This window comes from Macrotis lagotis, chromosome 1 (genome assembly GCF_037893015.1).
Source record: "Macrotis lagotis isolate mMagLag1 chromosome 1, bilby.v1.9.chrom.fasta, whole genome shotgun sequence".
Lineage (NCBI taxonomy): Eukaryota > Metazoa > Chordata > Mammalia > Peramelemorphia > Peramelidae > Macrotis > Macrotis lagotis.
The window spans coordinates 357511265-357523444 of NC_133658.1; the positions used below are offsets into that span (position 1 = coordinate 357511265).

Sequence of the window (12180 nt, forward strand, 5' to 3'; positions counted from 1 at the left end):
GCCTTAATCACTGAATGGGCCTTGCCTCAGTGAAACTTGGGAAAGACCTTCTTTTAAAAAAGTCAAGGCGTGCCTCTGCTTCAGGGCCACCTCCAGCTAGCTTCATACATATCTGGCCACCACTCTGGAAGAGAGGTAGATGGTGATAGCACAGCACCCACTCACTCAAATTCAATTCATTTGCAACTCATGGTGTCACCTCCCTTATGGCCTGGTCCTCTCCAAGAAGGTAGGACAAACAACAACTCTGCATGATGCAACCCCAGCTCCCACACAGGAAACCCTTTAATTGCTCAATAGCATCTCATGGACCCAAAGGAATCTTTCTTTGTCCGGAACCCTCCAGGGCCTCACCATATCACTTAAGTTTCTTTTCACCCTATTTTTATGAAACAGAGAGTGCAGCAGAAATGCTTATATAAAGATCTCTTCTAAGTTAGAATGGAGCTAATCATGCTTCTTTCACAGATTTCCCTTGGATCACATTCACACCAGGACCTACCTATCTAAAGTGTGTCCCAGGCCCATAGAAAGGCCACACCCCCAGGTCCCCAGTTCCCCCAACTGCCATTTGATTCACAGTCTTGACTCCTCCACTAGGTTATAGGATCATAGATTTAGAGGTGAAGGACCCTTGAAGGTTACCCAGGCTAACTCAGAAACTGAAGTCAAGAGAAGGGAAGTGACTTGCCCAAGACCAAAAGGAACACAAAGAGCTCAGGCCTTCTGATCCCAGTGTTCTTCCCACTACACCCCCTGCTAATTGCCTTGTCCTCATAGATCCAGGTTTCAGATCCCCCCACCATGCAATAATTCTTGAAGAGACCTTCTCAACAAGGCATTTAAAGACACAACAAAAGAACAATCATTAGTTATTTTTAGTTGTACAGCCTTTCAAAAAACAGCAACAAAATTAAAACCAGAAGCCCAGAGCCCACATGGGGGGGGGGGGAGGGAGAAGAGAATTCAGGTCTTCAGGGGCCAGGTAGCACCAGCCCAGCCATTAAATTTGTCTCAAAGGGCTTCTTCCAGACGGCCATGGCTCCAGCTGCAACCTCAGAAGAGTCAAGGTGATAAAAGGTTCAGAAAAATCAATCTGGGCCACGCCCTTGGTCACATGATCTCTAAATCCATTCTGACATAATGGATTGGTTTTCAACATGCCATTGGGTGGTGAGAGGAATCAACAATGCTTTTTATTAGGGAGACTTAAAGAAAAAAAATATGGCATCAAGAAAATGGTAAATTATTCTGATGGATTTTGGATCACAATCAGGAAGTAATCTTTATCTGCAAAAAAGAAGAAAAGACATGTTACAAATAGACTGATTCCCAACCTCAAGTCCAGGCTCTGCCACAAATTTGTTGTGGGCCTTGGACAAGTCCTTTGCTTTCCCTAAGCCTCAAGTGTCACAAGAGTAATAGAATTATAAAATCAGTATGGGAAGAGACCTCAGGGCTCATCTAAGTCAACCTACACCTGAAAAATAATTCCCTAGATAGCAGATCCAACAAGCCAATTTAGCCTTTGCTTAAAAGCTCCAATGAAGGAGGAAAGCACTGCCTTCTACTACCTCTGCAGGGCTCATGCTACTTTAGCTAAACATGATCTCTTAATTCTGAAGAATACTGCCTTAGCCATCTTGGATACCATATCATCCTACAGACCCATATACTGAACTTGTGGTCTCACATCATTTTCAGGTCAAACACTGTCCAATCAAGCAAGCCTCCCTCCATCTTTGAGGTTAAATTTTAAAATCCAAGTGTCAAACCTCACATTTATCCCTTTAAAAATTCTCATTATTCAATTTAGCTCAACATTCTGGCTCATTGCTCTTTTAAAAAATCCTGTTTCACCTAATATATGAGGTATCCATCTCCTATCCTATCACCTGCAAATCTGATGGAGATGTTACTTTTGTCTTTCTCTAAGTTACTGCTTAAAGAGTTGGAAGATTCAAATTCTTAAGTTTTAGGCATTGGTCCCTAGAGTATGCCTCTAAAGCCACTTTGAAAATAGCCATTTGCCCAGTCTTGGGGCAAGGATGTGTGTGGGTATGTGTGGGTGGTGTGTTAAATGAAAAATACAGCCATCCTTTGTGATATAGAAGAGGCTGGCCACAGCTGTAGGGACTGCACTCCTCTAAGTGTCTGAATCTCCAGTGCTAAACCCAGGGACTCTCAGATAGCCAGAGTGTAGTAGATGGGATTAACATTCTCCTCAACCTAGGTATTGCCACCCCACTTTACAAAGAATTTAAGGTGATTCAGAGTTGGTTGGGGGATATAGATCCTTTGTCTAGACTCTTAGAGGCTAGGAGAGGATCTGGAAATAAAAATGACAGAATCAAAGTCAAATCCCCAAGCCCCCAGTAGAATAAAATTCATTACCTGCTAACCATGGTAGATAGCCACTCTCAGGAACACCTACTCTTTCTAGGGCATCTTAACTGTGAGCCCACTGCCATGATTCATCTTTGATCTAAGGAAGTTGGCCAAATAACCATCCCTATTATTAAGAATATGATAACACTATTAATAAAATGATTAATTATCTAGAAACTCTGATTTAAACTAATGCTTAAAATATCACACTTGGTAGTACTCCAAAAGTAAACTATTTCTGAGTGTTTTTGCAAAATACCCAGTTGACAAAGTGTTATACTGTTTTGGTATAGAGGGGCAGCTAGGTGGCACAGTGAATAGAGCACCAGCCTTGGAGTCAGGAGGTCCTTAATTCAAATCTGGTCTCAGACACTTATTAAGTACCTAGCTGTGTGACCTTGGGCAAGTCACTTAACCCCCACTGCCTTTCAAAAACCTTACAAAAAAAAAGGGGCAGATGGCCAGTCTACCCTAGGAGTGTAGACCAAAGGTATCAAGTTGAAAACTCCAGAGTAAAATGTCATTGGGAAATGCTTAACAAAATAAATAAAAACACATTATAGATTATGTTAATTTCTATTTGAGAGGGACACTTTTGGTATAAAATAATATAGATAATTTTCTTACAGTGACAGAACGAGATTCAATCTAGACTGTGTAGGTCACTGTCTGCAGCACCTAACCCTAAGGGGATTCTTATTATCAAGAAGGTTGGGCAAGATGAATTTTAGGATCATTTTCACTTGTAGAAGTCTAAAATATAAGACAAGCTAAGAAAGCTATTTCTCTGGTAATATGAACAGATGAACATTAGCTCTGAAGTACTTTGGTTAAATAGCAGCTGTGTGGTAGAAGGAAGACTAGTACTCCAATGGGAATTAAGGGAGTTGAATTCTAGTCCTCGCTGCTACAAAATCCTTGTGTGATCTTGAGTAAGAAAAAGACAAAGAAAATTCTCTGAACCTCAGTTTCTTCATCCATACAATGATCCATACAATCCAAACAATACCACAAAGGCGTTACCCAAAGAACTTTCTTTCTGACATGCCCAATGAAATATTGAGATCTGCTCTTAAGATCTGGGCAATGAGACTCTTACCTGGAGCAACCATGATCTCATTTTTCTTGGAGCGAATTCGGAGGAATGTGAGATCATTCTGGGGATCAATGTCTCGAACAGTACCTCGAGCTTTCAGGATGAAGCTGTGCATCAGGTTGGCATACTGCATGGTGGTGGAGTTGTCCATGGTGCTTTTTATTGGAATGCCTGGTTCAAGGACAGGTAAAGAAAGAAAAATCAAAGCAAGCTCTTCTGCTTCTTCCCCATTTCTTTGTTATAAGAGATGGGCATCTGTGTTTGCCTTGTACAATAAAACCAGAAATTAATCTTATAATCTTGAGTTTTATGATATGAACAGGGTGATTTATATTTAGAAGTCAATCCATTTAGAGTCTAGTAAGGATTAACTTTCAATGAGTCTTTCTTTTGTGGAAGGGGCCTTTTGTTCTAGTTTAGGAGACAAAAGGCTCTCTCAAGTTAGTCATTTTAAAAAAACTTGAAATCAACAATGGGTTAAATGATTGGCGACTGGCTCAGCAAACTGTAGTGGTAGTGTCTAGCAGCACCAGCCCTGGAGTCAGGAGTACCCGAGTTCAAATCAGGTCTCAGACACTTAATAATTACCTAGCTGTGTGGCCTTGGGCAAGCCACTTAACCCCATTGCCTAGCAAAAACCTAAAAAGAAAGGTCAGAAAAAGAAATGGAAAAATTCCCTGAAGTAAAAAAAGAGAACAACATGCATATACTGACCACAAAGACGCCAGAAAACAGCAGCACCAACAGAATATGAAAAAACACTGAAAGTTCAGAAGACATAGAACCAACAATTTATCTGTGCTTTGATGTATATCATCTTAGATTTATCCTTGATTATGGAACTGAACCATTCTTTGATAGATGGTACCTTAGTTTAGAATAACAAGCCAGCTCATTCCTCATGATTAGTGTTGTTGGTCCTTTCTTCTTGAAGAGGACCATGACTTCCATGATTTGATACCATGATATGAAAGTGACCTGGATTTAAGTGAGGGAGGACTATGCAAAGTCACCAGCCTCGCCTCATTTTCTCCTCCGGAATCATCTGAGTCCAGAGACCAGATATGGATCAGAACCACTGGAGATAGCCCTGGATGCAGTGGGAGATCTTGGCCTTTTAAGACCAGAGTTTATTTTAAAAATTAATTTATTTTTCCAATTATATGTAAAGATAATCTTCACTATTCAATTTTTTTCAGAGGAGCTGTAAATTTACTTTTTCCTATTACATGTAAAGATAGTTTTCAACATTTTTGTGTAAGATTTTGAGTTTCATATTTTTCTCCCTCCCTCCCTTTCCTTCTCTTTGACAGGGTTAATATAATATATGCACAACTACCAACATTCATTTTTAATATTTTTCTCCCTCCTATCCTTTCCTTACTCCTGCCCTAAAATAGCAAGTAATCTGATATAGTTTATACATGCACAATCATGTTACACCTATTTTCCATTAGTCAAGTTGCAAAAGAAGAATTAGAATAAAAGGGAAAAACCACAAAAAAGAAAAAACATAAAAAATGAAAACAATATGCTTTGATTTGCATTCAGACTTCTTAGTTCTTTCTCTGGATGTAGATAACATTTTCCATCATCTTTTAGAATTGTCTTTGATCACTGTTGCTGAGAATTGCTAAATCTATCATAGTTAAGCTAGATAATAGTATCTCTCCTTTTAAAAGCAAAGTCCATTCAGTGATTAAGGCTAAGTAAGAAAGAAATGGGGGCAGCTAGGTGGTTCACTGGATTTAGAACACTGGCCCTGGAGTCAGGGGGATCTCAATTCAAATCTGACCCCAGACAATTAATAATTAACTAGCTGTATGGCCTTGGGCAAGTCATTTAAATCCATTGCCTCACAAAACCCAAAGAACTGAGACAGAGATGGGTCTCTTTCACCTAGCCCCCCCCCCCCCCATCAAACTGGGAGGGAAAGAGCCTCAGGGTTTCTGGCTTTAACAAACAATAACTATTTAACATTCATTTTTATTCAATCCAGACTCAAATAACTAGAGCTGGAATGATTACTGTACTCCCCACAGTACTCCTGATGCCTAACACTGGTCTAGAATGTATATTAAGTGGTTAGGTTCAACAAAGATGAATTTGACAGATATTTATGAGCCATAGTTAATGTAAGATTATACCCATTTATCAAAGGGAAGATGAGCAAAATTGGTCTTCTGTCCAGGGTCCCTTAGCTCTACAAGGTAAACTGAGAGTTTAACTTGTTGAGGCCCCAATATACTTCCCAGCAAGCTTCATGCTTCACTAAAGACTTTAGTCTCCAACATAACTGCCCAGTCTTCCCCTGACTCCTTCCCTCTTTAGAATGGAACCTTATGGAATCCCAGGCATAACAACTACATAGCTATGTGCCCTTGAGGAAAACATAGTACCCTCCAGGTTTCATTTCTACTTGTAAAATGGGGATAGTTCCCACCCTACCTCCATAGTAAGGTTTTTGTAATCATCAAATGAAATAATACCTGAAAAGGATTTTGAAAACTGCCAAAAGGTATACAAATCTATTATTGCTTTTGATTTCACCATAAAGCAGAGAAAGGATTAAGTCTGGTTACCCTGTCTTTTTGATCAGCCATAGTTAACAATTCTGTCGTGTGATCTGTCAGAACTGAGCAACTCAAAGTGCCCATGCTTTCAGCAGTACTTTCAAAACAACAGTTCTGGAAAGGCTTCATGGTTCTATCCAAAACAGTTCAGACAAAGACCTGAAAAAACAAGTAGTTTCTTGACTAAGAGGGTGATCTTAGGCAACTGCAAGTTCCTGGCACAAGAGGGTAGTAGATTCAAAAGTAATTCACATGGTAGGTGTGGTCTGACCCTCCCCTCCCCCTCCATGCCCCAAGAAGTGCCTTAATTTTTAAAAATTCCCCCCCCATTTAAGGCAGTGGGGTTAAGTGACAAGCCCAAGGCCACACAGCTAAACAATTACTAAGTGTCTCACGCTGGATTTGAACTCATGTCTTCCTGACTTCAGGGCCTGTGCTCTATCTACTTCTACCCAGCTGCCCCAAAAGTACCTTGATTTTCAAGCAGCTTCTAAAAGAGCTTATTCCTATACTTCTCCCTTCTCTTCATGCTGTGAGAATTCAGACCTCAAGGAAGGTTTCAATTACTATTACTGCATCACCACCATCTCTTCCAGATCATAAGCCTCAAGCCAAGCCGAGCCGAGCCGAGCCGAGCCTTAAATGCCAATTAAGTCACTCCCCCTCCTCTGGGCCTTGGTTGCTATTTTAATCAATGAAGGATTGGATCCAGTAAGATCTAAGCAAGAATCCTTATGACTCAATCATTCCTAAGGGTCTATCCCTTGCCCTCAAGGCATTGTCATTGCTGCTCAGGACCACAGCTCAAGATTTACAAGGGAGGAGTTCAGTTTGGATGGTGTCTTCCACCTTACACTCTTTGACTCATGATTAGCCTGTGTTTTCCCTGAGGTTGGGAGTCTTTTTACAAAAAAATGAAATAGTACATACCCTTTTCTTCAAAGAGTTTGCAATGTAATTGTCAATATGGAAGTGAATTTTCAATGTTCATCAAAGTTACTTTTTATGTAGGTTTAGACCAGCACTGTTTTCATAATTTCAAATTAGCTACATTTTTATTTTCTTTATTTTTTTAATTTTTTATTTAATTAAGGCAATGCAGTTAAGTGACTTGCCCAAGGTCACACAGGCAATTAAGTGTCTGAGGTCTTGACTTGAACTCAGGTCCTCCTCACTCCAGGGCTGGTGCTTTTTTCATTGTGCCTAAAATCGCTACATTTTTTAGGTCTTAAGATACTTCATGACAAATTTGTCTTTTAGCCTCCACACAGGATTCATCCTAGATAAGGTCTTACTGAAAAAACTGTTGTATGCTAGCCACATGAGTTCTAAGGTTTCTACAGAAGCTTGAATCAAGACATATAGGGACAATTTTCTCTTTATCATTCTGCTTTCTTCCTCTTTCCTAGAAATATCTTCAGAACCTTGAGTTACTAATTGGACTAGGATAGTCCTGGCACATGAAATAAATAAGCAACACTAGAATGTCAGAGTTAGGAAAAATTTAAAGATCATCTGGTCCAATTCCATCATTTAATAGATAGGAAACATTTTCAGGGAGTAGAGATATCTTGTCCTTGTACACATAACCAGAGAATGGCAGACCTAGGACTGGAACTCAGGTTCAGGACTCTGTTTACTACATTCTGCTGCCTCTGAACCTCAGTTTCCTGTTTTGTAAAAGTCTGTTAAGAGCCCCCCCCACAAATGCCCTGTTATAAGGATAAAACAAGATCAAGAACATGAAAGCATGACAAGAGAAAGAACTAAGTACCTTCTGCATTTACCACAATGATCCCTTGCACTCCTTTCTGGCTCTGAATTCGTTTTAGGGTTTCTTCTACCTCAGCCTGGCAAATGGAAAAAAAAACCCCACAAGATTAGGAAGAGTTCCCAAGTTCACATGAATACCCATTTCCCAAGGTTTACTACAGTTTCCCTGACTCCTCAAACTTCTCCATTCACCCTGGGGTCGTTGTATTATAATTTTCCCTGGCTGATTCCTTCTATCACAGCCACAGAACTGTGTTAACAGCAGAATTTGTTAGAAAAAAACAAAACAAAAAAAACTAGGCCATGATTATTATTACAGTCTTACTTCATCATCATGTTCCTGAAACAGGTCCACTTCATATGAAGAGGATGCACAGAAAATAATGCTATTTTTTACTCTCCTTACTTTTCTTTCCAAATATCTTTTTTTTTATTTAGGTTTTTGCAAGGCAAATGGGGTTAAGTGGCTTGCCCAAGGCCACACAGCTAGGTAATTATTAAGTGTCTGAGACTGGATTTGAACCCAGGTACTCCTGACTCCAGGGCCGGTGCTTTATCCACTGCGCCACCTAGTCCTCCAAATATCTCTTAACCGTGGTTAAGGAATACTTAAATGTCCATGGGATTGGATACTTAAATCATAAGTATTTCCTTGAATAGGGAGAACTTCCTTGGGCTCTTATTCCTAGTCCAGAGTTTATCTCCTGGTCCAAGATTGGCTAGAATCAATAGATTCTTCATCCCCTCCCAGGTGACAATGGAAATACCTGGGATATTCTCTGTTATCCCTTTAATTCCATCTTTATCTGCTCAGACACAAAGCAGAAGAGAGAGTTTCTTTAGAATATCCTTTCCCATATTCAATTTCCACCATCTCAATTTAAAAAGCACTGAAATACCTATCATGGAAGTCCGGAGCACCAGGGTTAAAATCAAGAATCCTGTTGAAATCTGATCTCAGACACTTCCTAGCTTGGTGACCAACCCTGGGCAAGTTACATGACTTCTGCAGGCCTCAGTTTCTTCAACAGTAAAATGGAGATCAAAATATCACAGAATTCCCAGGATTGTTGTGAAGATTACATGAAATAATTGAGGGCCTGAATAAATATTTATTCCCTTCTCTTACCTTTTCTAAGTGTGAGGCACTGAGCTAGAGAGATGAAAAATGTCCCTATCCTTGAGAAACTTACATTCTAGTATGAAAAAAAAGTTATAAAAAAAATGGTTGAGTCTGGGGTGGCTAGGTGGCTCAGTGGATAAAGCACTGGCCCTGGAGTCAGGAATACCTGGGTTCAAATCCGGTCTCAGACACTTAATAATTACCTAGCTGTGTGGCCTTGGGCAAGCCACTTAACCCCTTTTGCCTTGCAAAAAAACCTAAAAAAAATGGTTGAGTCCTCAAATATTATATGGTTCAACTATATTTTGGGTCACAATAGGAATTTAAATAACATTTACAATATTATTTCTATGGAATAATAAGTTCCAAACTTATATCTATTATTCTGTTTTCAAGTTGGGGATGACCTGTTTTCACCTTTTTTTTGCCCCCAAACCTTAATAAAAGTAGCTTAATTTGTACACTGTATATCAAGGGAAAGGCTTAATATACATGTCTTATCAAATGGTCCTAAATTTTGAGTCAGAAAAGGTTGCCTTCTCCACTATGAATTGAAGAACATTGGGAAGGATAATTAATCCCATTCCATCTCACTTTTCTCAGCTATAAAATGGGCTAAAAAGACCAACCCTACTAATTTCAAAGAGGGATTTTGTAAAGATAAAAATATGGTAAAGTATATAAAACAGTTTCATGCCTGTGAAGCTTTTTGTAAGAACTCATGTAAATGACTGGTGGTGATGATGATAATAATGATATTTGTCCCTCCTCAAGGAAACATATACTTTGTAAATTCAAGGAATAACAGTTATATCTCTTGCATGGGGGAAGGGGGTAATATCCAGCCTCCATTCAAGTCTCTTTTAATAGAATTGGAGGAAAAGCAACAGAAACATTTAACAACTGAAAACCCTGGAGTCTGGAGTCCAAGAAAAAATTCAAAACATCCTGGAGGAAGCAAACCTCCATTAAGGGAAGGGAGAATAGACTCAGAGACTTAATGTACTTAATTGAGACCCGAGGATCTGACACATCACAGAAAGTTCTATGCCAGAAATGTTTATTCTGTAGTAATAGTAAACACTTTGGAATTTATAAACAGGATACAGGACAGAGGTTAAACCTAAAACCCTCTAAGGAGGTAAGATCAACTTTACTTCAGAAAGCTTGCTCCAAAGAAAAACCTTTTGATCCCAAGCACTTTTTTTTCACAATAAAGTTGGACTTTTGGTTTTCATGGAGAAGCACTTTTTTTTCCCCAGGGGCTAGGGCTGGGGAAGTATTTTATAATATGATTATTTTCTGACTGGTTTTAAATTCATAACCCAATATATCCACAAGGAGGAAGCTCCTTAAACATGAAAGGATAAGGTACTTAGGCAAGTCAAATTCCTCAAATGCAAAAAACCTGGCAAAAGCTAGAAAATGGGTGAATATCTGGGTTGGGAAGGTAAATTCAGATACAAATAAATGGTATTAAAACAGCAAGTGAATTAAAAACTAGAAACAGGGTGGAAGCAAAAGAAGCAAGAATGAAAACAAGCACAAATGTGTTAAATCATATTTTCCTGTCATCCTGGAATGATCAGGGGGCATTCCATGAGTCTGTATGTAAAGACTTTTACTTGGGTTCAAAAAAAAATCAAGTGCTTTGCAGAATGGGGAAGACATGATGACTACACGAAAAAAGATTAGGGACCACAAATCTGAATGGCAATGGTGTGATAATGAAGTCTCACTTTTCTCAGCTACAAAGGCTAATTTCAAAGAGAGATTTTGTAAAGATAAGATAAGGTAACGTATATACGACAGCTTCATGCCCGTGAAGCTTGGCACTGGGGTTAAGTGGCTTGCCCCAGGCCACACAGCTAGGTCATTCCAGGGCGTCCTGAGTCCCGGCCCCGCCTAGCCGCCCCCCGCGAAGCTTTTTGTAAGAACTCAAGTGAAGAGGCCGGTGATGGACGCCCCAGCGCCCCCCGGGGCCAATGCCCAGCGTCCGGGGGGTGGCGGCGGGCATGCGCGTGGCGCGTGCGGGCGGCACTGAGGCAAGGCCCCGCCTCGGGGGGCTGCTCCAGGCCGGAGGGCTCGCGCAGGGGGCGCGGCGGCCCTGTCCGCAGGACGCAGCTTCCTCCCGCCGCTGGCCTGCCCCGGGGGACCCTCCCGGGGGTGACGGCGGTGCTGGCGGCGGGCGGGGGAGGGGCGGCGCGGCCCGGGCACCCCACCCCGAGGAGCCCTCCGCCACGCGCGGCGCGGGGCCGCGGCTGCCTCCGGCCGGGGTGCGCCACTTACCATCCTCCGGACAGGAGCGACCACACCGCGGGCGCAGCACAGGCCGGGGGCGCCCAACTCAGGCCAGAGACACCGCGCCCTCCGGCGCCTGCGCAGCCCGAGCCCGTAAACAGGAAGCCGCTCAGGATGGGCGTCTCTGCCAGCCAGTGGAGTGTCAGTTCCCTAGAAAGCGAGCTCTTAGCCCTCCCCTCGCCGGGGCCGATTGGTGTTTGGCGCGGCGCGGGCCGGAAGCGCAGGCCGGCGCGACCGTGACGCCATAGGCGCGCGCGCGCACGCGCACTCCCTCTCCGGGCTGCGGCTGCGGGAGAGTCCTAGGCACGGTGGCAGGCCCCGGGTCCGCGCCCATCCGCCACCTTGGGAGGGCCCTGCCGCATTCCTGCTCTGTGAGATGACGCTTGGGCCCCGCCTTCTATCCCTCCAGGCCGTGCGGCTCAGGGAAGTCGGGCCGCCTGGCCGCTGGAGACGGCGGGGGTCGGGGCGCGTGGCCGTGGGCCGCCCCCACTTCCGCTTGGCTGGTGTCGGGGGCCTTGTGTGGTGCCCAGAGGTGGGGCGCCGCCTCCTGACGTCCGGGGCGGATGGGTCAGGCTTGGGGCTCTGATGCAGCGCCCCGACAACTGCCCCCGGGGAGCGTGCACACCTTGGGTACAGTGGACCCCGGGGACCCGAGCTCCAGTCCGGCCTCAGACACTTCATAATGACCCAGCTGTGTGGCCCTGGGCAAGCCACTTAACCCCATTGCCTTGCAAAAACCTAAAAAAAATTAAAAGGGGCAGCCAGGTGGATAGAACAGTGGATAGAACCCTGGGGCCTGGGGTCAGGAAGACTCAATCCTCCTGGGTTCAAATGTGTCTCAAGTCACTTATCAGCTATGTGATCCTGAACACTTAACCATTTGCCTCAGTTCCTCATCTGTGAAAAGGATCTGGAGAAGGAAAGGC

At 42.8% G+C, this 12180-nt stretch overlaps 1 protein-coding gene across 1 annotated transcript; it reads right to left on the reverse strand.

The window, feature by feature from the left end:
- Window positions 1-860: 860 nt before the first annotated feature.
- DYNLRB1 (dynein light chain roadblock-type 1) lies at window positions 861-11349 on the reverse strand. The gene is made up of 4 exons (XM_074212130.1): window positions 11243-11349; window positions 7832-7907; window positions 3488-3655; window positions 861-1290 (listed from the first exon to the last, which is right to left on the reverse strand). Exons 1-4 carry the CDS (start codon window positions 11243-11245, stop codon window positions 1247-1249), a joined length of 291 nt encoding a protein of 96 aa, XP_074068231.1. The 5' UTR covers window positions 11246-11349; the 3' UTR covers window positions 861-1246.
- Window positions 11350-12180: the final 831 nt, after the last annotated feature.